This window comes from Pholcus phalangioides, unplaced genomic scaffold (genome assembly GCF_987345545.1).
Source record: "Pholcus phalangioides strain wild (caught in Gottingen) unplaced genomic scaffold, Ppha-v1.0 ptg000003l_1, whole genome shotgun sequence".
Lineage (NCBI taxonomy): Eukaryota > Metazoa > Arthropoda > Arachnida > Araneae > Pholcidae > Pholcus > Pholcus phalangioides.
In genome coordinates this window covers 31,007,671-31,031,636 of record NW_028301596.1, presented here as the reverse complement: position 1 = coordinate 31,031,636, position 23,966 = coordinate 31,007,671, and the positions used below count along the sequence as shown (strand labels likewise).

The 23,966-nt window shown below is 35.2% G+C and overlaps 2 protein-coding genes across 2 annotated transcripts; one reads left to right on the top strand and one right to left on the bottom strand.

The window, feature by feature from the left end:
• Positions 1 to 521: 521 nt before the first annotated feature.
• On the bottom strand, positions 522 to 13,033 carry RpL7 (ribosomal protein L7). Its single transcript, XM_089247484.1, has 6 exons — positions 12,928 to 13,033; positions 9,448 to 9,556; positions 9,180 to 9,346; positions 8,506 to 8,643; positions 4,082 to 4,191; positions 522 to 789 (listed from the first exon to the last, which is right to left on the bottom strand). Exons 1-6 carry the CDS (start codon positions 12,945 to 12,947, stop codon positions 581 to 583), a joined length of 753 nt encoding a protein of 250 aa, XP_089103610.1. The 5' UTR covers positions 12,948 to 13,033; the 3' UTR covers positions 522 to 580.
• Positions 13,034 to 13,623: 590 nt separating this feature from the next.
• Positions 13,624 to 23,505, top strand: PIG-V (phosphatidylinositol glycan anchor biosynthesis class V). Its single transcript, XM_089247483.1, has 3 exons — positions 13,624 to 13,763; positions 17,187 to 18,317; positions 23,022 to 23,505. Exons 1-3 carry the CDS (start codon positions 13,695 to 13,697, stop codon positions 23,274 to 23,276), a joined length of 1,455 nt encoding a protein of 484 aa, XP_089103609.1. The 5' UTR covers positions 13,624 to 13,694; the 3' UTR covers positions 23,277 to 23,505.
• The last annotated feature ends 461 nt before the right edge of the window (positions 23,506 to 23,966 follow it).

The following is a 23,966-nucleotide window of genomic DNA, read 5'->3' as shown; positions in this document are numbered from 1 at the left end:
TTTTTCAGGTTGAGCCTTGGGCACCAGCCAAACTTTGTAACACACACAACTTTTACTCAAGAGAAAAACCTAGATAGTTTTTCCCTCTACTTTTCTGGAACCTTAGTTCACCAAAGCAGAATATACAAAAATCTGCAATGTGCATCGCAGAACAATCTGGAAGAATTTTAAGAAAAGCATAGAAAACATTATTGGAACTTTTACTGCAGAACATTTTTGATAAGCAGAGGGCTTACAATGCATAATATTCTGCTTTGGAGACAGCTCCTTTCCATATTATAAAGCTGATGTTAAAGAAATTAGAACATTTTGAATCGTTGTAAGACTAATTCAGCAATCATTAAGTTTTAGGTACAATTCTAATTTTCTAGTGGCCATGGCAAGCTGAGATTTGTTTCAAGACTATTAACAGAGGTCGCTTAAGACCTACCTGCCCCCTTAATTCAATTTGTTCATATTCTTTTAATCTTAAAAACCCCAACAAATGAAGATGCTCCAAGCTCACTAAGATAAATCATAAGTATAAACACCAGAAAACTTGTTTATTCCTCCTGGCAAATAGATACATACAAATGTTCATTCAAATCATTTTCCTGAGGATGACGTTGATCTTCTCTTCACGATTACCAAAGTCACCACCTTCAACGTAATGGATGGTCTTCTTCCTCCATCCTCCCTTAGGGTTATTCAATTTGAAATGCCACAAGAACCTAGTAGCCTTTGAAAACATCGGACCACAAGTATATATTTCATGAACCAAATCTTCCATGCAAATGATGTTGTGCCTTCCTGAATATGAAAACAAACAAAACCAATGAGAAAACAATCATGAACAGTTATCGATAAGCAATTTATATTTTAAAAAAGAAAACGATAAAAAGATACATACTAAGACTACCACAAAAGATCATTTGGGAATCCTAAAGCAGTGGTTCTCAACCTTTGGAAGCCCGCAGCCTGGTTTCATTCATTTTTATAAGTGGAAGGCCCGGTCAAACACATGATTAACAGAACATGAATGGGGGGAAAGGGAACGGCAGATCAGTTGCGCCCCAATACCGGGCCGCGGCCCGGCGGTTGAGAAACACTGTCCTAAAGCGTACCCGCCCCCCACCAGAATTAGATGTTGAACACGATTTCATTCATCACTGGGGCCGAGAATAACTCATTTATACACAGGAACTTTAATATATAAGTGTGAAAAACTATGTTGAATCAAGGTTGTTTTCTCAGATTTTTATGACCTAAAAATTTTGAAAATATGCAAGCATTTATGACCTAAAACGTGAAAATATGACCTTAAAACTCAAAAATACAATCTCATAATTTCCCCATTATTTCATCTCTTCTTGCTCATTATATTAAATTAAAAAAATTCACCAATTTATATATTTTTAATTAGACTCTCACCAGATCTGAATAAAAATCACGCCTACCTTATGTACAACTATGTTCTAGAATTGCACTGAATTACAATGCATTTTCAAATGTTCAAGAAAAACTGTCATTGTTTAGTTTCTTCAGGAGTCTGTCCAGCAGAAATTTAGGTCAGTTTTCTGGACCCTTCACAAAATTCTGAATCTGGAAAACAGACCCTTCACAAAATACAAATTGATGAAACCGTAATTTGAGACATTTTTTTTTTGTCATTAATTAACGAGCTTATTTTGCTTCCCACAAAATTACCCTTTTCACAAAAATAAGGGAAATTTTAACAAAAAAGACGAGCCTACAAAAAAAAGTCAGAATCGACCCCATTCTAATAAGAAATATTTGAGAAAACTACTTTGCAAAGGCTTTTTTAAAAAAAAAATTGATGAAAGTTACCAGACACAGCAATATTTGTAAAAGGTTTGCCATTTCTGCAATCTTATTGATTGTTTCACAAGCTAAATTGAAATGTTGCTGTACATTAAATTGGTTTTGTGCCACAACTTTAAATATATTCAAAAAAATATGTAATAAAACAATACAGCAGTACCATCGATCTTTCTTCTTTCACACAGAGCATAACTCTGGTCTAGTCATTGGACGATTTACTATCATTTTACCCGCTTTCAGAAATTGAGCCAAAAGTGTATGTACGTCCTTTTCCCAACTGATGCCTGATATATCTAACTGTCTGCGTGCATATCTAACATTGTGTAAGGTTAACTGGTGGGAGGGCCGCAACTGGGGGATGCAGGGGGTGTGGTGGCTAGAGCGCTGAAGCAGGAAGGATGACAAGAGTATCCATTAATAACAGCTGTCTCTTTTAGGAATGGTGGCGTTGAACTTAAATGTTTAGTAGTCACTTATTTGGTTACTAATCGTTTTTTTTTTTAATTTATTCCCAAACATATTTTTTTAGATATGGAATTCAATATCAATAGTAAAATTCTTAAGATGGAAATATTTATTCTTGCAGCCCCCAAAGAGAATATTCTCCAAAAAATTAAGTGATAATTTTTCTTTTCTGAGAACAGTTCCGTACCTCTGAGAATAAAGGTGCTTAACTTGAATTTTTTATAATTATATACACTTTAGCTTGTAGAAAAAAAATCAAATGAAATATAACTTTCTTTTTACCAACGTAACCAATTTACTATTGTTTTTTTAAAACACTTATTCCTAAAAAGGTAGCATTTTATTAGCATTTTTAGACATTCATCGACAAGTTAAATTTTTGAAAGTATTTTAGCCCTGCCAGAGAATATTACATCTCTACATACACGGGAAGAATGCAGCTCTGAATAGTATAGCTGCCCACCTCGTGGATTACGTAAATTTTTGCACAGATCCAAACCCCTTTAAAAAAAACCAAAATTTTTAATACATAAACCAAACCCTGTAAGATCAAATTATAGTCAAATGTTCAAAAAAAAAAAAAAACCACCACCACCACATTTTTTTTAAAAAGGTTAGCCAAATTGACAAGAACTATAGTCCGTTTCAGGTTAACTTTGCAGTGAAGAGGAAGCTACGAGGGAACCTCATCACTCGTTGCTATGGCAACAAAAGCCTTTTAACCAATGTATCGATGCGTGGCCTGGGTAAGATATGGACGATTTCTAGGACACCGCGAAAATGTCGTTGTGGTTGCTATAGATTTTTGGATAATGGTAACCAATATTTTTTTCTAATTTAAAAATTTCAAACGAAGAAACATCGGTTCAAAACGATATTTTTCCTTTTTTTTCACAAAATCATTAAAAAAATTGAAATATTCTGTATAAATTATCATCATAAAACTCTGATTTATGAGAACTTTATTTTGCGGCAGAGGAGTACACTCTCTACCTTTCTCTCCACTGCAAAGTTAACCTGAAACGAACTATAGTTGTAATTATCGAGAAAAAAAAGAAGACATCTAACCAATCACTGCTCTAAGCAGGTTAAATTGTTATAACTAAATTACAGCAATGAAAAGAATTGTCACAAGAACCAAAAACTCAATGTATGGGCACTAAGCGCATGAGTCGCCTTGCCCAGTCAATAGTCAAGAAGTCGAATGGAGTGTAATTTTGTTGGCTCTCATTGTCTTTTCACCAAAATATTCTGGTTTGATTAAGCCCCAAAACAGAATATTAAGCACTGTTCTGCGGTGAGCCCTCAGCTAATTGGAAATATTCTGCTGTAAAAATCCCCATTCATGCAATGGTGTATTTTGCACTTTTTCTTAAAATTCTTCCAAATTGTTTTGCAATAGTGGTAATTGCTCTTCTGTGACGTACATCACAGATTTTGGCACATTCTGCTTTGGGGCGATTAAGTACAATGACTATCAACAGCAGCAATACTAGGTGTCGCCAAAACATTGCACAACTATATAGCATTTTGAATGCTATATATAGTGTGTGTGTGTTGCCAATGCCATAAAATGACATTTTGGACAAAAAAGGATAACAGTACAGATTTTTTTGCAATTGCGTTGGAAATTCTAAAAATTAAAGAATCCTGGAGAGTTGGCAGTAATGGAATAGGGTTGGCCTTTGTATTGGTGCCAAATCAATAAAATATTTAATTTTCAAACAGAGCTTGAAACTTAATACACACATTAAGAATAACATATTTCTGCTCATAAAATCAAAGCGCTTTTTACCTAAACTCTTCTCAATAATTGAGTTATCAGTTAGAGGTACTCTCTTGTGGTTTATTCTTGCAAATCCCCTTTTGTAAACAAGTTCCTTCACAGTTTTCAAATTAGGATATCTGCAAATAAAATCAAGATCAATAAATTGGCATAAAATATATAACTTCACCAATATTAAATGTTTCATTAATAGAGCTATTCATTATATTGCAGAAGATTGTTTAGCATACAGTGTTCCAAGCAAACTCTGCTTGATCATTTCCCTGACCGAAGCTTTAGAAAAAATAAGTGGCGTGGATATTAGATACCCTTCTCAAAGTTGCCAAATGTGACACCTCGGAAACATTTATTTTCCCTGTGCTCGCCTGTTCCAACTGCATTATATTGACGCCCTTGTCTGCTAGAGCTTTGAACCTGCTTAGCGAAATATTAATACTGCGAGTGGTGAAAACAGTCAATATTTTCAGGTCCTGGACCCCCTTTATTGGCCCAAGGGGCAAAACCATTTGCACCCAAGTTCAACCTACAGATGTAGTTACTAATAAAGTAGTCAGAAACATGGTTTTTCTTTGCGTATATATGTAATATATAGATGCAAAAATAAACCGAAGAGCCAAAAAAACTGGTACAGGCATGCGTATGCAAATAAAGAGATATGGAACCAATCAGAGTACGGCGCTGCGGTCGGCAACGAATATATAACACAACAAGTGTCTGGCATAGTTGTTAGATCGGCTACTGCTGCCACAATGACAGGTTATCGAGATTTAAGTGAGTTTGAACGTGGTGTTATAGTCGGCGCACAGAGATGGGACATAGCATCTCCGAGGTAGCAATGAAATTTGGATTTTCACGTACGACCATTTCACGAGTGTACCGTGAATATCGGGAATCCAGTAAAAAATTAAATCTACGACATCGCTGCGGCTGGAAAAAGATCATGCAAGAACGGGACCAACGACGACTGACGAGAATCATTAAACGTGACAGATGTGCAACCCTTCCGCAAATTGCTGCAGATTTCAATGCCGGGCCATCAACAAGAGTCAGCTTGCGAACCATTCAACGAAACATCATCGATATGGGCTTTCGGAGCCGAAGGCCCACTCGTGTACCCTTGATGACTGCACTCAAAGCTTTACGCCTCGCCTGGGCCAGACAACACCGACATTGGACTGGAAACATGTTGCCTGGTCTGACGAGTCTCGGTTCCAATTGCTTCGAGCTGATGGACGTGTATGGGTATGGAGACAACCTCATGAATCCATGGACCCTACATGTCCTATGTTAAAGATTGGACAAAACATTTTCTGCACTAATGCATTGTTGAACTACATGTCTCATTTCACTTCCATCGCGCAGTGTTGCTGTTGGTGTATATTCTGGTGTTTCAGCACCATTTTTTTCTTTCAATTCTTGGTGTAAATAGCTTCTGTTGAGCTGAGGCTTAGTAAACTGAATTGTTAGTTCAAACCCAGCGGAATTTATTTTTCCGGTGATTTTAATTTCTGTAGCATTGGTGTACCGTCTATTCAATTTTGTGTGGATTTCAATAACAAGAAATTTGGATTATTCCATGTGTATGAGCACAGGATTATTGCAATTTCTAATGTAGATTATTCTTGTGTGGTTTAGGAAGGACCAGGATTTAAGCTATGGTAGAATTTTCTGCAAAATGCCAAGAAAATTATAGAACGCGAATGAAGTAGTAGCCACTTTTGTAAAAATGAGTACAGGAGGTACGAAACGAATAGACATACAACCATCAATCATTACATTAGCATTTTGCTTTATTACGAAAGGAATTTTTTATTCAGCTCAAACCCTGGGAAGGACTATGAAAAAAGAAAAACAGGTGAGCGGTGAAAAAGCTTTTTATTTCTCTCTGTTATACCTCAGGTTCCTACATTCCCTATGGATGTAGCCCAAGGTCTTGGTGCCTATAAGGATAATCAAGGGGGCACCAGACTGTTGAAGGCCCCCCCCCCAAAAAAATCAAATTTTTATGTATTTTAAAAAAATAGTACAGATCATTGTGAACCTTAATTTCATTCATGGCTACGAGCAGAAAAAAATGTTTCACGTAAATATTAAAAGTCCTCAGTTTAAAGGGACTGAGGCCCCCCATGTTTACCTTAAAAAGGGCATGCTTAGTTACTTTTGCAAAAGCCTTTTAGTTTCGCCCCCCCCCCCCCTTCAGATGTTCACAATAGCACATTTTTCCTTTTTATTTTTTGTTTGAAGTAAAAAAACTAATCAAATAGTTTCTCTTTTCGCTTGTTTATATCAGTACTGGTGCACATGTTTGACTTAGTACTTGTCCTTTCTCGTAGTTATTTTTTATACCTTTTCAGTTATTATTTTCGTAATTAATATATAATTTGTAATATACATAAATCTGAAGGTGTCGAGCTAATTTTAAACACTGAGATTTTCTACAAAATGTGAAGAGCGCTTCCTAAACTGTTTCAAATTATTCTAAAAGAACAGCATTTCATCTATGTTTATGAAACAAAAAAGCAAACACTTACACAGAAACAAAATTTTCTGTACATGTTCATCTCGAGCATCAAGAAATTACAGTCCCACAGTCATTGCAGTAGTAGATATGGCACTTTTTTCATGACAGAAAAATATGAATTTGAAGATTATGAAAGCAAAAAATTTATCAAGTTGGTGGTGTGTGTTTTATCATGGGTTACTTTATGCAACTCAGCATGCATGTGTGAATATTTTAAGCTGAGAGTTAAAACAAGAATTCAAGGGAGGGGAGGCCATTAATCAGTAATATAAAGGTTTCAAATAACAGTTTCAATTTATTATGCATCATTTTCCTGTGCTAAGTGCTGTGTCCACGTTTGAAGTGTTGTTTTCTTGTCAAGGACTGTCTCAGAACAGGCCAATTATGAAACTTTGAACACCTTTTAATGATAGTAATTGTGAAGAAAATGTTTTTGAACAACCCACAAAAGCCCAGTTCACATGTGCAATAAAACATCCCGGGAAGTTCCCGGTAACGGGGACTTTTGCTAAAAACCATTCACGACGTTTAGTTTATGCCGGTAATCCCCCTATTCTTTCCAGACGTCGTCACTGGTTACGTGGGTTGAACGGAAGTGATTGATTCAAGATGGCTGATGAAGGAGATTAAAGTACTTTTAAGGATTTAAAGGATTATGCGAGAGAAGGTCGGTGTCGACCACCAATCCACCCCAAGAAAGATGGGCTTTTTTTGATGAACTTCTCTCCCACCTTTTTCTTCCCTAAGAAGGGGGAAAAAAAGTTGTCATGCCAGTAATTATCACCAAATCGACCCCCAATCTTGCACATGTGAACGGAGCTAAAATGTTTTGAATAATTAGCATTATTCAAGAACTCTACTAGAAATACCTTCAGATATGTTTCCGAGTACCAAAATAAGAAAAAATGAAACATTTTCATAAGAATTTGTTTCTCAATCTTCACACATTTTTCCCAAAATGTGTCTATTGACCCTTGCACACATGATTTCTCAAGAACTAATTTTCAAATTACTATGAAATTTGGTAGGAATGTGCTCCTTTGCTAGATGCATAGAATCAACCTCAATGGTATTGATACACTAAAATTTAAAAATGTGAAAAAATTCATAAAAATTGAATTTTTTAAAAAACTTTCAATTAACATATCTTCAAATGGCTGCTTCATTCTATTAAACAGTTAATTCTAAACACAAAAAATTTTTTGTTTGTTAAAAAATATACATAAATAAAGATGAAATCATGCGTGTAGCAAGGGTATGTTGAAAATTGACAATTATTTTCTCAATTTCATTTAAATTTACAAAAAAATCCACAATACTTTTTCAAATTCAAAGAAAGTACACTAAAGAATAGAAGACCCTTTAAAATATATTAAAAAATTTAAAGAAAATTGTGCTATTTATAATTTTTCATGGCATTTTGAACAAATGTTACTTTTTCCCCAATTTTCTCATGTCCAACATTCCTGTGCCCCCTTAAAATCCATTTTCACCACAGAACTTCCCCTTGACTTCTTCCCAGCATTTAAAAATTTCCCTGACAATTTTCAATTCCCCTGACTTTACAGGTTGCTAGGAGTCCTGACAAACATCACTCAATCCAAATGATAGAAATAAAAAATGCACAGACATTATTCAAGTGGAAGTGGACAGACGACTACGATACAAAGTCTTGTCTAACAACCACGTGAAAAGGCCAAATCATGAAAGTTAAAACCAAAGAATGCCTATTTAAATTTAAGACTTATTGTCAATTCAAGCAAATTTCATACTTCCACTTGACATTAGATTAATCCATAACCACCTTTAAGAAAACAAAATTTTAGAATTTTAATGAATTTAGAATTTTAAATTTACTTCACATAAGGTATTGAAATGGTATAATTGATTTCAATAACTATTCAATACATACCCCCATGCAATATATGGTTCAGCAAGTCGCAGCATGCTGATGGTTGCTTTGTTTAGTCTCACAAACACAGCATTGTTGATCTGTCTCAATCTAAGTAACTGCAGGACTTTGCGTGGCTTCGGACTAACACCATTGATACTGTGAATAGAAAAAAACATTCATAAGCAAAAATGAAACAGATGAACTGAATCACACTAACCCTCAACTGGCACACAAGATAAAGAGTGAATGATTTTTTTTATAAAAAAATTTCCTCTCCACACATTCCCACCACAAGAATTACACGTGACAAGCATTAGCTTTGGGTTTGACAAATTGCAAAAAATATCTGGACACCAAACACTTTTCTATACAAAAAAATGTTTCTACTAAGTTTTCTAAGATAAATTCCAAAAATTTTGTTTTGCCTTTAGATTCAATTTAATTACTACACATACAAAATATTAGGCACTAATACCAATTTTGTGGCCAACATGGCACCTGGATTTGCTAAGCCCTCACAGTAGATTAAATTTAGATGGTAGAAATGATCAGATGCATCAATGAAATGAGTTTAAATATATTTTGCCCACTTCACCTAAAAATTATTAGGGAGCTTTGAAGAAACATTGAATAAATAACTACACACTACTTCTTTAAAATGCAATGTATTTCATAATAAAGAATCATCATACCCTCTTATTCGCACAACAATAGCAACTTTAGGCTCTGCAGGCACGTAAAAGTTATTTTTGTTTCTCGCCATTCTCTTCATACGAATTTCATCTCTTTCCACGCGCCTGTACTCTTTGACGTAAGACTCTGCTCTCTTGAATATATCAAGTCTCTTCGACCGGTTCGCCTATGAAAATTGCAGAAAGAAATGTTACAAATTTCTCACATATTTATACATCTTGTTCAATATCTTAAGTATTTAGACCATAACATTAATTTTTCACACACTTTTTTCTGCTTCAGAATATTTTGCACTCTTTTAGCCTTCAACTCTGCTCGGTATTTCCTTTTCTTCAATAAAGTTTCTGGCACTTCTGGCACACGCTTGGCAGGTGGTCTGTTGCAACAAAAGAAAAATATTTTTTATAAAATATATATATATTTTAAAAATTATATGAAAAAGACATACACACAAATCTGCTTGATCATCCGGTTCATTCAGAACCCCAAACCATATTAAATTTTCTTCAAGTAAAACAGCAAACTACAGGTAGGGTGTACACTGACATCCCATTCAATGTCTCATTAGTTGTGAGGAATCTTGCAACACTTTTAAATTTAATACACATAATTGCAAAAATTTTAACATGGAAAATTTTATGTTCGTTTCAAAAACTTTCACATTGCAAGGCACAAATGTATGTTTGAGCTGTAAAGAGCGTTTGAGCTTTCCAAACACAATGTGAGGCATGGTGTCGCTACAAAGGATGGTGGCAGCTGTTTCGAATTGCGAATGTTACAATGTGGTTTGACACACAGTCAGCCCTCCGCATTCGCCGCCACGCTCAGGTTCCTTGTTGTTCAGCTGGGTTTTGTCGTTGTTCCAGAATATTCTATTTGAGTGGGATGCAGTTTAGACCCCTTCAGAAAGTCGCCAACTGTGGCACCTCGGAAACGTTCATTTACTTTCAGCCTCAACTGGATTATACTGTCTTCTCGGTCTGCTAGGGCTTTGTTCCTGCTTAGTGAAATAATATTGCCATGTTTGTGGTGCAAACAGAGTTGATAATTACAGGCCGAGGGCAGGGGCACCCTTTAATGGCCGGAGGAGCGAAGCAACACCCGAGCGTAGCGAGGCGGCCTACAGGTGCAGCCACTGATTTGCATAATCGCATGCACCTGTTAGCAATTGGACGGAGCGTTTTCTGAGCTAATGCATTGCTGAACTACGTGTCATTTCACTTCCATCGCACGTTGTTGCAGGATGTTCTGCTCGCAGTCCCGTTTCAGCACTGATTATTTAAATTCTTGGCGGTGTTAATGGTTTCTGTTGGGCCGAGGCCTAGTAACTTCAACCACTTCGGAGTTTAATAATTCTAGTGATTTTAATTTTGTATTGTGATGTATTTTTAAAATTCGATAGTATCAGTTTACCACCCGTTCAAAATTCCGTTGGATTATTTCCATTTATTAAGCGCATTTTGGATTATTTACGTGTTTGTGTCATAAGGATAATTTCACGTGCATGTGCCCCAAAAATTATTTCTGTTTCTAATGGATTATTGCTGTGCCGTTCAGGATTGGGGGGGGGGGGACAGGTGAGAGGTAAAAAAAAAACCCCTTTTTTATTTCCCTTTCTCAAGGTTACATTAGACTCTGCACTGCTTGGCGCCAAAGCAGTGCCAAGAAGGGTGCTTATACTGCTTTTTCACATTCTATTCACGATAAAAAATACAGCTAGATGGTGCTGGTTGGTTTCCCTTGTTCCTAGCACATCTTTTAAAAGTTCCAACTGCCATTTTGTCGTAACTGATTCTCTCTCTCTTTTCTTCAAATTATGTCACCCCACAGCAGCGGCATTTCGAAAACCGTTGGTAGACGAGATCTCATTTTAATGATTGAGAGCTTGATTTACACAATGCAGTGTGTGGATCGGATTGATTATTGGATATACCATGCCGAAAAAAAATCGCCAGCATAAAAAACAAGTAAAACCAACATCAGATTTTTCTGTCATCTCTCAGGTTGTACCTTTAATATTTTCCTTTATTTATAAACAGTGTCCATATATTATTTATACCCTGATAGATTTATTATTTAAACAAGGGTCCAGGTTTTATTTATACCCGGATTGATTTATTATTTAAACAAGGGGGTACGGCTTATTATATTTAATAATTATTATGCACTTGCTGGTTTCTGTTGTTTTTATGCTGGTGATTTTTTTCGGCACCCGTAATATGTGTCTGATGGCCTTGGCGACTTTCGATTAGATCATCAGACACATGACACACACACTGCAGCTTGCGCTGAAAATTGCAACGCTGCCCCCTTATACCGAAGCTGTTCCCTTTCTCATAAGAGCTGCTACGGCCCTCCTCGTAATACTTGAATGACGCCTCTTGAAACAAATCATTCATGTGTTTTGATTTGTGGTTGTTGCCAAAAAAATTTTCCAAAGGGACAAAAACATGAATACGGAAGCCATGAATATGGGGGGCAACTGTAATTTCTTATTTAATACAATCATGAATATAAGAATAATTACAAATTATGAACATATTATTTTGTCCCGTGTATCGCAACACCAGCATTGTATGAGGTATTCAGCAATAGAGTAGAAAGTTTTTCTTCTTTCCCTATGCACAAGACTGTACCAGTACTACCAACTGTTATCAGGTAAAACAACTTGATTACGCGATGTCTGCAAAGATTTTTTTTCTCTCATCCACATACAAATCTGTATAATATGTATAATCTCATTTCTTTTCGTAAAAAGACAAATTTAAAATCTCACCCCTTGACCATCACCATTCTAAATTATGTCTCTAAACAAAACTTGTGATACCGCTGCCGAAGCAAGAAATCAACGTGCATAGCTGCAACTCTGAGTGTTTCAACTACAAATACTGTCTCATGTCTGATATAATATACATTGTCGAGTAAAGCAAGAATAGCTAGGAGCAATGCTAATGAACAGTGATGGTAGATGGCCGTGTAAGACCAGAGGTTCTCCAACTGTGGCGACCTTGGTAAAGGTTTATCAGAGGTTCTTTGTTAAACTACTCTGGGGCGTCACAGATAAGCAGGAAAAGGGGCACTGCAGATGGGAAAAAGGTTGAGAACCCTGGTGTAGGCAATTGTTAACGGTTCCACAATTTCACGAGCCTAAAGGATGAGAAACACTGGTTGGAAGCAACAAACAGTGGTCACGTCTCAATTGCTAGAAAAAGCTGTTAAATACAACTGAACGAAATCACTATCAAGTTGATGTCACTGTCTTTGGAATTGCCCAATTTAGATCCCTTTTGCATAAGGGCAAGTCCTTTATAAGAGAAAAATATCCGTGATAATTTTTAAAGATATATTATATCAGGACTTGAAAATTCATCCCTAAGATTACCTTGAAAGCGGTAAGCATTTCTCATGTATCCAACCTGTTAAGATCGGCATGTAAACACAGAAAAATCAACCAACTATAAATATAATTTAGGAAGTTTATTACATCATTTTAACAAGCAATCAATTTTTCCTTTCTACTAGTGAAATGCAATTTATCAATCATTTTTCAAATCTTTAAAAGACTGCGAAAAATAAATATTATAGATTGAACACCAACAATTTGACTGTTTATCAACATAACATTTTTCGATCCAATAGAGAAAATAATGGATGAAGTTTATATTATGATTAATTAATTTGTGATTTATTAATTTATTTCGGGTCTTAAATCAATCATTTGAACGATTAATAAAGATTTTTACTCACTGTGTATCCATTTTCTCCATTTTTTTCGCACTCACACGCGAACTAGTCCTGCCAGCTTAGAAAAGTTTGAGTTTAGGATTTTACTTCGGCTGATGAGAGCAAAAGCACTTTTTCCCAGAGGGTTTCCCTAAATCTGTAGGGAATTTTTTAAATTTCCATTGGGAATTAATGTGAAATTGATTTTAAACTTTGAATGAATAATAAATCAATATAATATTTTGATTTTAAAAAGTGATATGCTATTTTTGATCGAACATTAATTTTTTTCATAATTTTTTCTCATGAAATAGAAGTGTTTTTCATTTGACCATACATTCTGTATTTTGCAGTACATCCCGTCTTTCATGCAATTCTAATCATCTTAACATTCTCTCATCCAAAACATTTTGCAAACTAAAGTTTTCATTTTTTTCACTGGTTTTTACTGTAATTTTGAATGTCAAAGTAAATTATATTTATTTGCATTCAAAAAACATTAGCAGGGTTAGGAAAACCTCTTTCTCGTTTAGAATTAATTTTTGAAAAAGAAATTTTGTAATGATGATTAATTAATCTTAAGATCTGAATATATCTTTAAATATCACTTTCATTTCGTAATTTCTCTCCTTTAATTCTGGATTTCGGATTGAGAAAAATCTACAGGGAAATTCACTATTTTCTTTGTTTTCTCTCCCAGTTGTAGCCGTCCGAAAGCTTGTTTGTTTACTATTTTTCGAAATGTGGCTGTCATTTGATAATGACTGATCTTTTTCGACCCGCATTCGCGAATGGATGTCGAAGAAAAATACTTGCTCAAGTTTGCTTTAACGTCCAGGATCGTCCTCATAATTATTCAAGTTTGTAAAATTATCTAAGATGCATGATAATTGAATTTTAATTTGTTCTGATTGTCAGGGGCGGCGCTGGGAAAAAAATTGTGCGGGACCTATTTTGGGCGCCCCCGGCTAAGATTCCGTTAGCGGTGTTGTACCAAATTTGGCTATTATTTTTTTGTCTCGGGCTCTTTCAAGATTTTTCACTGGCGACAATAATGTTTTTTAAAGTCAACGGGTTATCCTCATCTATTTTAGCGACATTTTTATTTCTTATTGATCCTGAAGCGCTGCACTTAATCATGCATCCCTTCGGTTGTGAATTTTTCAACTTTTTCTTTTTATTTCTTATTCGCGCCTGTGTGGTTCCCAACTTCAAGGCGCGGAATGCGAGCCGATCTCCCCGTTAAAGTCTCGCCACAGAGAGCAACAGACCTACAAACAGTTCAAATGTAATTCAATCATAACACATCACTCACTGAAATATAGATGGCAGCACTGTAAAGTCAAACACAACACTACATATGCACTCAGACTGTTGGGTACCACACACAGCTACACTTCCGACACAACTCACTAGGTAGTAACATAACATAATTTATTTGTCCCCAGTCAATTTCAATGATACTATACAAATTAGAGTTTACAATTAAATTACATATTTTACAATATTTGAAAGAAAATGCAAAGAGAAAGAAAAAAATGTTTGAAAGGACACGGTAGAAAATAGTTAATTCATAATATGGTGAAGAAAGCTGGGACAGGAAAGAGAGCAATAGCTAAAAGGTAGTAAAATGGTCTCGACCCTATGACATCTTTGCTCTTGCAATGCACGTAAATCTTCTTATTTCTTTTGACCTGAAAGAAAGATAGAAAGAACGAAGTATATCGGTATAAAGGTGCAAATATATTTATTTATTAAATTAAAAAATGAATTATGGCAACCCAAGGCTGATATAAGAGAATTTCATTCTACGCGGTTTTTTTTCACTTTAATTCAATGGCAAATTTTTAATAATACAGAGAAAAAGCTAGACAAAAATAACAATTAAAATAAATAGCATCTACACTTGATGTTAACGATCCATATAACCAAATCGAATTATTGTTTCACTTAAATTTACCTGTCGAAATTATTTATTATTTGATATAGAAAATTTGATATCAGGATAAATTAATTTTTCATTGCGTAATATTTGTTTAAATTTCATTTATTGTCTTCCCATTCATTAATTTGTTAATGTGACATTGCTATTGCAGTACTTTGCTAATCACGGTTAATGAAAAAGAAGGAAAGTTGCTTTCACCAACAAAGGAGTTTATCTGAGTTTCTGTGAAAAGTTCATAATTGTTTGTATAATTAGTAAATCGCCCATAGATGGTGATAGACCTGAGTTGTGCTCGGTTTGAAAGAAAAAGAAAGAGAGCCGTCTTGATATTTTCTTTTGGGGTAACCATGCTTACAGAATCTTTGAACACCCCCTTCCCCTGTCATATCTTTTCTGGTCAACAAAGGTTTTTTTTTTTTCAGTTCAGATTTAGCACATCTGAAGTGTTTGTTTTCTGTAGTTCGTGGAGGTTCGAATGCAAACTGGTTTTCCCTTTAAAAGTCTCACCACAAAGGCGTAACAGGTATTCAGTGATACAAATATTTAATCACTACACTTCACTCACAATTTGACGAAAAGATTACAGCACTAAAATATCACACGCAACAGTAGATACTCAGAGTGTTAGGTAAAAATGTCCATCTCTGCCATAAATTGCCCACGGTGAAAGACTGCAGTTGTGCTTGGTTTAAAAGAAAAGAAGAGACTGGTTCGCAAGAGCTGCTAATGCTCATTGGTGTTCATAAACCTTTGTGATATGTAATATTATTCAGCCTGAAAATTATCTTTCTGGCCATGAGGTACGTTTCCTTGTGGTTAAGTAATAAATTACTATATAGGCCTACAATAGACTCTCGTTAATTGACACATATCAGAGAGAATTCCTGGCAAGACTAAGACCAGGGGGTTCTTAACCTTTTGTGGTCCACATACCCTTTGTGACAATAAGACAAAAGACGGATAATCTCATTTTGCCATTAAGCTGAAAAGCACTGCCCTCTTTGTCTGGTTCTTCAGACCTCTTTACAGATCAATATTCGGCAGATAACAATGGTTCGTTCCCGGGTTTTGGCACCATATGCCGCTGTGGTGGTGGAGTAATTATAGTGACGATTCGCCTAGCAAGGTCCTGGGTGACCCCACTGTCACGACAGTGGTGATTGGCCAAAGTTTGTTTTCTGTAGTTCCCAATTTCAAGGTTCAAATGTGCGCCAATCTTCACTTTAAAATGTCTCGCCACAGAGAGCAACAGACCTACTACAAATGGTACAAATGTAATTCAATCATTACTTCACTCACTTCACTTTTGAACTATAGATTGCAGCTCTGAAAAGTCAGACACAACACTAGATACTCACTCAGAATGTGTACTAGTAAAAAAAAACCTGGCCACAGGGGTTGCTTAAGCGAGCGTGTAAGGGGGTGCAATGCACCCAGGCTGCTAGTTGGAAAGACTGCTGGTGAAAAAATTTGATCCAAAAATGAAAGAAAGTATGATGGCTCATCAATAAGAGCTGTAATAGCAGTAGGTACAAGTTATCTGCCATAATTGAGAACAGTACCAAAAACATGAAACAGTTTCTTTAAGAGCGAGACGTATGGTCAAGTAAATTTTGTAGGATAAACAATGTTTTTGACTTTGAACGGATAGAAAATCAGGTTCATCCTGAAAATCAAATCATCCCAGAGGTCGCTCAAGCCTAAAACCTTTTCAACCTCCTGCCAGGGTCGCCTTTAGAGGCAGCTCTTAAGGCTTTGCACCCAGGCAGCAGGTGATCTTAAGCTGCTCCCCCTCCCCCTGCTACTGTTACCAGAGAAAAATGAACAAATGGGAAAGTATAACAGTTAAAGAACATTTGTTAGCATATTTAATCGTTTGAACCCATAAAATAATGGTCATAGTGCTTTGATAAGCTTAAGCGATGTGGTAAGATGTTTTCTGGTGAAGTGGTGGTCATGATGAAACGTTTCCTTTATTTTTGCCTTCAGACTTGCTTATATGGGAACAGGACCCCTTTCCGTCTGTTTACACAACATTGTATTAAAATTATGAATTTTTTTCGGAAAAAATGAAAAATGTGGATAATTTTTTTTAACTAATGACTGAAACAATGAAAAACCATCAGTGGTAAATACTGTGCCAACCCCCCCCCCCCCCAGTGAAGATGCTATAAATTGAGCAAATTTAAAAAGAACTCCAATCGTTACTCTGATAACTGTCTGTATCAGAATGAGTTACTATCATTAATTGACGATTTCCTTGATGTTGAATATTTATAATTATAAATTCAATAACCTTGCAAACAAAATTAATTTGTATTTTTCCTTTTTGATACAGATTCTATTCAACCTGTGCATTCCCGACCATGATGCTGGAGTTTTCCAATCGGTTCATACGGGGCCAAGAACATTTTTAGACCTCATCGCATTATATTCCCTCGAAGGGTTCTCCCGTTGGGATGCTCAATATTTCCTTCACGTCTCACTGCATGGGTACACCTATGAGAATACCCTAGCATTTTTTCCATTGTTTCCAATAGTCATATGCAAGCCAATAGCATCTTTACTGCTTTTCTTCTCAGCCGGACTAATTAGTGATTATTACTGCACACTTTTTGTAGGAGTACTTATCAATACAATTTTCTTTGTATTATCCACACTACTGCTGTACAGGCTTTCTCGTATTGTTTTGAGTTCTAAAGAATATGCTTTCGTCTCAGCTCTGTTATTCACTATCAATCCAGCTTCAGTATTTTTTACATCATGCTATTCAGAAACTACATTTTCATTTCTAACTTTTCTTGGACTTTGGTGTTTGGAAAAGCAAAAATTAATCTTTGCTGCACTTGCTTTTGGTTTGAGTGCTTCAGCCCGCTCTAATGGAACTATAGCAGTTGGATTTGTACTTTATGAAAGAATCAAGAGTCTTTGTTTTAATTCAGTGGAGAAACAAAATCGTTCATTTCTTGTGATTTTAAACAAATTGATTACCATTGGTGGGTACATATTACTTTGTTTATTACCTTTCATTTTATGTCAGACATATGCCTTCCTTTTGTATTGTACAGACTTCGTAAATCAGCATACTTCACACATAAATGTCAAAGATCACGCTATAAGTCATGGATATAAGCTTCCGTCTAGTCAGTTCAGTCCATGGTGCTATTGGGCTGTCCCATTGTCATATAAGTACGTTCAGGAACATTACTGGGATGTTGGATTTCTTAGGTATTACCACTTGAAACAACTTCCAAACTTTCTGTTAGCAATGCCAATTCTCAACATCATGTTCATAAGCTGTATGAAGTATTTCATTTCTAATAAACCTTCTATTTTATGTCTAAGCATTTTTTATACAAATGACAGCACAACCTCAAAGACAGATATTTATAGAAACAACAGATGTTTTGTGTATTTTTCCCATGCCTTCTTCTTGTCATTTTTTTGTGTCTTCTTCATTCATGTACAGGTGAGTTGTAAAAGAAATTCATTTTTATTTATTTTTTTTAGAACTTTCAGGGTGTAACAAATATATTCTGAACTAAAAGTTGCTCAATCATATTTTTTTCACTAATACGATATATTAAACTCACTCATGAGACAACCATGATTTTTATGGGCAGTATATTTATATTTTATCATAATTATTGGTTATTTATTGGGTTGCTGTATTTTTGATATGTTTTAGATATGTATTCGACATCCATATTTTTTTGTGGGAATCTTTTTTCAGCTACCTCATTGTGCATTTTATCTGTTGTGGCCTTTGTATTTGTATATTCAATTTATAAGTTATAAGTACAGTAAAACCCTTCTTAATGGCCACTCCTGTGTTAAGGCAAAATATAAATATCCCAGTAAAAAAACCTATTTAAATAATGTAGAACCTTCGCTTAACAGTCACCCTCAGCTATGGACATGCTTACGTCATTAGACTAAAACCCCTGTGCGGACACCAATCATTGCAATTTTGGTTCAAATTATGGTCACTAGGTGACAGCACAAGCTCTAATGTTTCCTCCACTTTCAGTGAAAGTGTAGCTCGAAGTTTTTGTTAATGTTTGGCAACTCTGATGTCAGTTTGCTGGATGTACTTGTATACTTTACATGATTCCACGCTGTTTAATATGGCTTTTACCAGTATAAATCCTCACTTTCTATCACTAAGAAAAGACATTCCAAAGAGAAAAAAATTGAGGTCATGTAATACAGTGAAAAACATAAATGCGCACTCATGTTCCTGCAAATGAATGCAATGTCAGGAAGACACAGACATGATCCATTTTGAAGCAAAAAAAATATTGGCGAGGTGAATAGCTAAAAAACAAAAAGCAAGCTAGGGAAAATAAATCTCCTAAGACCGAGAAGAACTTGCCATAGACGCAGTTGTGTACAATTGGTTTGTTTCAACCAAACAAAAAAAGCAAGAATTTACCTGTTTCCAACCTTATTCTACAAAAAAAAGGTTGAGAAGCTGCAGAAAAACTCGGTCTCATCGACTTCAAAGCTTCAAATGGTTGATTAGATCATTTTTGTTTGCATTAGTAAATTGTATTTTGAAAATTTATCAGTGAATCTGAAAAAACTGCCAAATATTATCGAGTGATTATTAGCTAATGATATATGCTGGTTTGAGAGAAGGAGTTAGAATACTCAGCAAAACCAATCAAACTTTAATTTTCCAAAAGTAAATTCATTATGTAAACTCTGTGTAGTATTTCTTTTGTAATTGTAGTTTTGTATCTGTGCAAAAATAATGAAATTTCATGATGTAAATGCCTCTTATATTGTCAGAATGTCATTCATTTGCAAACAAATAACCATTTCAAACATAGTTAATACTGTATTTTACAGTTTCAACAGGAAACCCCCTTATTTAAAGTCAAATTTTTTTGTCCCGCAAGTGTCAGCAGAGGGGTTTTACAGTATAAATTGTAAGTTCTTGAGTTGTAAATATTGTACTTTAGTATAGTACAGTCAACCCTTGGTTTATGAATGGCTCAGTTTGCCAGCAATGCGATTTATGAGCAATGAAAAATTATTTGGTTTACAAACTAGTCTTCGTGTATGAACACACAAAAAGGACTGAATCTCGAGGGGAAGGATGTTGTTATTGTTGAATATGTTATGCTTGTTTCGTGTGATACTGGTGCTGCCATCTGTATTCCACATTTAGAAATTAAATTGGCAAATAACTGAATTTCCATGTTATATAAATATGATGTTGAAGGTTTGCCTGCTCTTACAATCAAACAAATTTGCAATTGCATTTCAACAATGATTGTTGAAAAATGAATTATACATTTACTGACGGTATCTTAAGGCATCACTTTATATAAATGTGAACATCACAGAGATATGACAAACAGGGTCATGTTCCACCAAAAAGGGAGAAGTTTCAATATCTCTATCACATGGGAGGATCGATCATGCATAATTTTTTTTTGCATTGTAAATTAACTAAAATATTGGCTGAATGGAATGCAAGACATTAACAGTATTAGCTTGGAGAGAGCCCATTTTAAAAATTCTGGCATAGGGCTCCCTAGTGGCTTTGGCAAACGGGAGGAGTCCTGCTGATGTAGTTTAAAGTGATCAGTGAAATTATCCGAGTCACTGGTAGATAAATGCTTATCTGTTTTTTTTTATTACTTTATGTTATGAAGTATTTATTATTTTTGGTAGTTATACTGTTGGCAGCCATTTCGTGAGAGAGCCACACACAAGTGCAACAAGAAATAACAATTTAGTGGTTCATATGATGCTTTCAGGCAAAATTTTAAAATAAAATTATTGTTGTTGTCATTATTTTATTATTAGCATTGCTACTTTTCCATCCTTTGCAAAATGCCATCTATTTTCAAGAAGAATAGTTTTTTTTTTTTTTTTTTTTCTGATCTTGCCTAGCTGATCTTGCCCTCAACACCGAGAATAATAATAACAAGGGAGTAAAATACTCTTTCTTTTTTTTTTTTTGTTATTTATACTGTACAGAAGTTTGTTCATGGTTCAATGGGTTAAAATGCTTATTATAAGTTTAGCATAATGTATCATTCGTACAAATATTTTTGTTCCGAAAATTCCCAAATTCTTTCTCCTTCAGAGAATATTTTTTTTGTGAATTTTGATACTCTAAAATTTCAATGCCTTTTGCAATTTTGGTACGAAACATATGGACTACCACCAAAGCCGTTATACTATAACAAAAGGCCGTTAAAATAACTTCCGCTTAAAGTAACCTATGTCTGGTAGTATATTGCCGCTTTTTAAAATGCAAATTGTTTTTTAGTAAACATACTTTTTGTGCTTTTGGGTGGTCAGCCTGGTCATTTTTGTCGCGCTAGTGTTCGTGATTTACGATTATGGGTTGGAAAAGCAGGGAAACAAAATAAATAAATGGTTATTTTCCCCTCTCTCTGTCTTTTTGATTTTCCTCTCTTTGGTTATATTTGTATACGACATGCTAAATGCAACGAGATTGTCATACAAGAAAATAAATTTTCATATAAAACAAAAAATGATATGCTGGGGCTCAAGTCAGCTTATCGTATCTCACAGATTTTCTGTGTATTCATTTACATATTCTCAAAAACAATCGATTAACAAGTTTTAAATTTGAACCGCATTTGTTCTGCTTTCGAGAACTCCTTCCCCGCATGTGCAAATTTTCGTGGGTTTTTTTGCAACTGGTTGAATTATTTATTTTGAACCTTATTTATTTTTATTGAACCTTATTTTGTCAAGTCTTGCCTGAAACACGTTACAAAACATTTTAGGAAAATAACTTCCATAGAGTAACTTCCGTGGGTAGAGTAAACATTCAAATGTCATTTCCCTCGTTATTTTTTTTTTCCAAAGACATTGCACATTCGTCCTTCTAACATGAGGAGGGGGGACGATATCGGTCATTCCCGCCTGCAGATGTAGAGTGAAATATTTTCAGTGCTGCAAAAAATATAAGATGAAAAGTCTTCGAGAGCATTGAGATTCATAACCGTCGTTTAATGCTTGGAATTACTTATAGATTGCTTGAATAGTAAGGATGATCAACTTTTACGAGAGTGCGGGCCACTTCATTGGTTTGAGAAAGTGTCGCGAGTCACTTAAGCTCTCTGAAACAGTGTCGCGGGCCACTCGAGTTATCTATAAATATGTCGCGTCGTGTTCCTTAAGTAATCTGGAAATGTGCCATGGGTCACTTAAGTGATCTGTAAATGCGCCGCTTAGTTAATTTTTAATAATCAGATATGAGGTCGAGGGCCACATTTGGACCGCGGGTCATGGGTTGAGCGTGTATGGTTTATATCTTACTTAATATCCACATTTTTTTACCATTCCGGAATCAGCGAGGATTTTTAACCTCGGGCACAAGGCCACATTTTTTTTCAAGGCGCACACAAGGTGCATTTCAGTGAAGCTTGAGGGTCATTTTAACATATGTTATTGAAGACACCCGCTCCCCACGATCTGCAGATTACCGTCTGTCAATGCATTCATTACGATTTCTTGCGGAATTCCCCAATCGAAAAACGCTGATTTATATCGTTAGCGCCATTGTTTTTGTAACACAAAAATTTGTGTACAATTCATAAAGGTTCTAAAACTGCTATAATTATTATTACAATTATTTTTTATTTGCAATTTATTAAGTAATTAGTGAAAACAATTGACGACCTCAATGCTTCTAGAGCTGGTGAGTTACAAAGAAGGTTCTTGTTCACAGAGCCCCGGCTCTACATTGTAGAGGAACTAGACAAAAGTAGGCATTAGGAGCTCCCAAGGTCAAATCTATATTGCCATGCGGGAATACAGGCGTAGCTTGTTTATGAAGTTGTCACACATTACTTATCATATTTAATAAGTAGCATTATGCAAACGAGGGGGGGGGGAAACAGCATAATGAAGGTTTGATTAATTTGTGTTATAATCTGATGGAATGAAGTGAAATATATTATGCAATACAGTGTATTCCATCAGCTAGTCAGTTTCTCTCGTGTACGAACTTGATTTGTATCTGTCTCTGAGGATGATATATTTTACTTTTTTTTTTTTTTTTTTAATTAGGATTTTTTTAGGGTGTTGATTATTTTTAATAGGATTTTGTCTGGATGATATGCTTTTCCATCCAGAAAAATATATTTGTGAAGAGCATGGAATTTTTTCTTCTTCTTAGGTTTCAACAAGGCTGTTGGCATCATCTAGTCCTGTTTTGTATTGGGTCGCAGCTGATCTCCTCCTGAAGAACGTTGAGCGAGAAAGAGTTTTGCTGGAATTGAAGAACGATGGAGGTTGTCCTCTGAGGGCGATGCGTTTTTTCAAGGAATGTGTCGGGAAGTCCAATGTCTTCGGTAAACTGTGTTATTGTTTTTTCCTGTCTTATTTCGTAGTGGGAACATTTTTACACGTGAACTATCTACCGTGGACGTAACTGCTTACGAATTTTGTAATTAAGCTTCATTTCCATTGAATTTCTGTTTTCAATGATTCGTTTCCGAGTTTGTAGTTTTTTTGTTTTTTTTTGTGAAGTAGTAAAATTATATTTCATTTTGTCATTACTTAAGTATATATGAAATTCGTTTGTAAAACTTGATTTGCTACGTAAAGTGTCAAAAAAATGATTGTGATGAAATCGGCACTCATTATAAAATCTTCAACTTAAGAACTTGATTCGATCTTTGATGGCTCAGTCGCGTTTCGACTCTATTGTATGCCTTTGTACAGGCCTTTTTTTTAAATATAAAATCCGTGTCGTATCAAATTTAATTATACACTGTTTTACAATGCACTTTTCAACATCTCGTCACGTTCCATTTCCGGTCTTGTATCCACACTTCGAACGTGTGCTGATTATTTAAAAAAGTATATATTCACAATATTAATGATAAAAATAAGTGTATAATGCAGTCGAATTCGGTAAATGCTACAAGCAAAAAAATATATCATTTGCTGGTATTAGCCTTAATTCGTAAAAAATCGCATATATTTGTTGTTTTAAAAAAAAATTTCCGTGCTACATTTCAATTCACTGATTTCCAGTAGCTCTTCGTTTCCCTACCAAATGGTAATTTTCTCCAATACTTTCAACAACAACAAATGGTGATTTTGCCAACTATGGCAA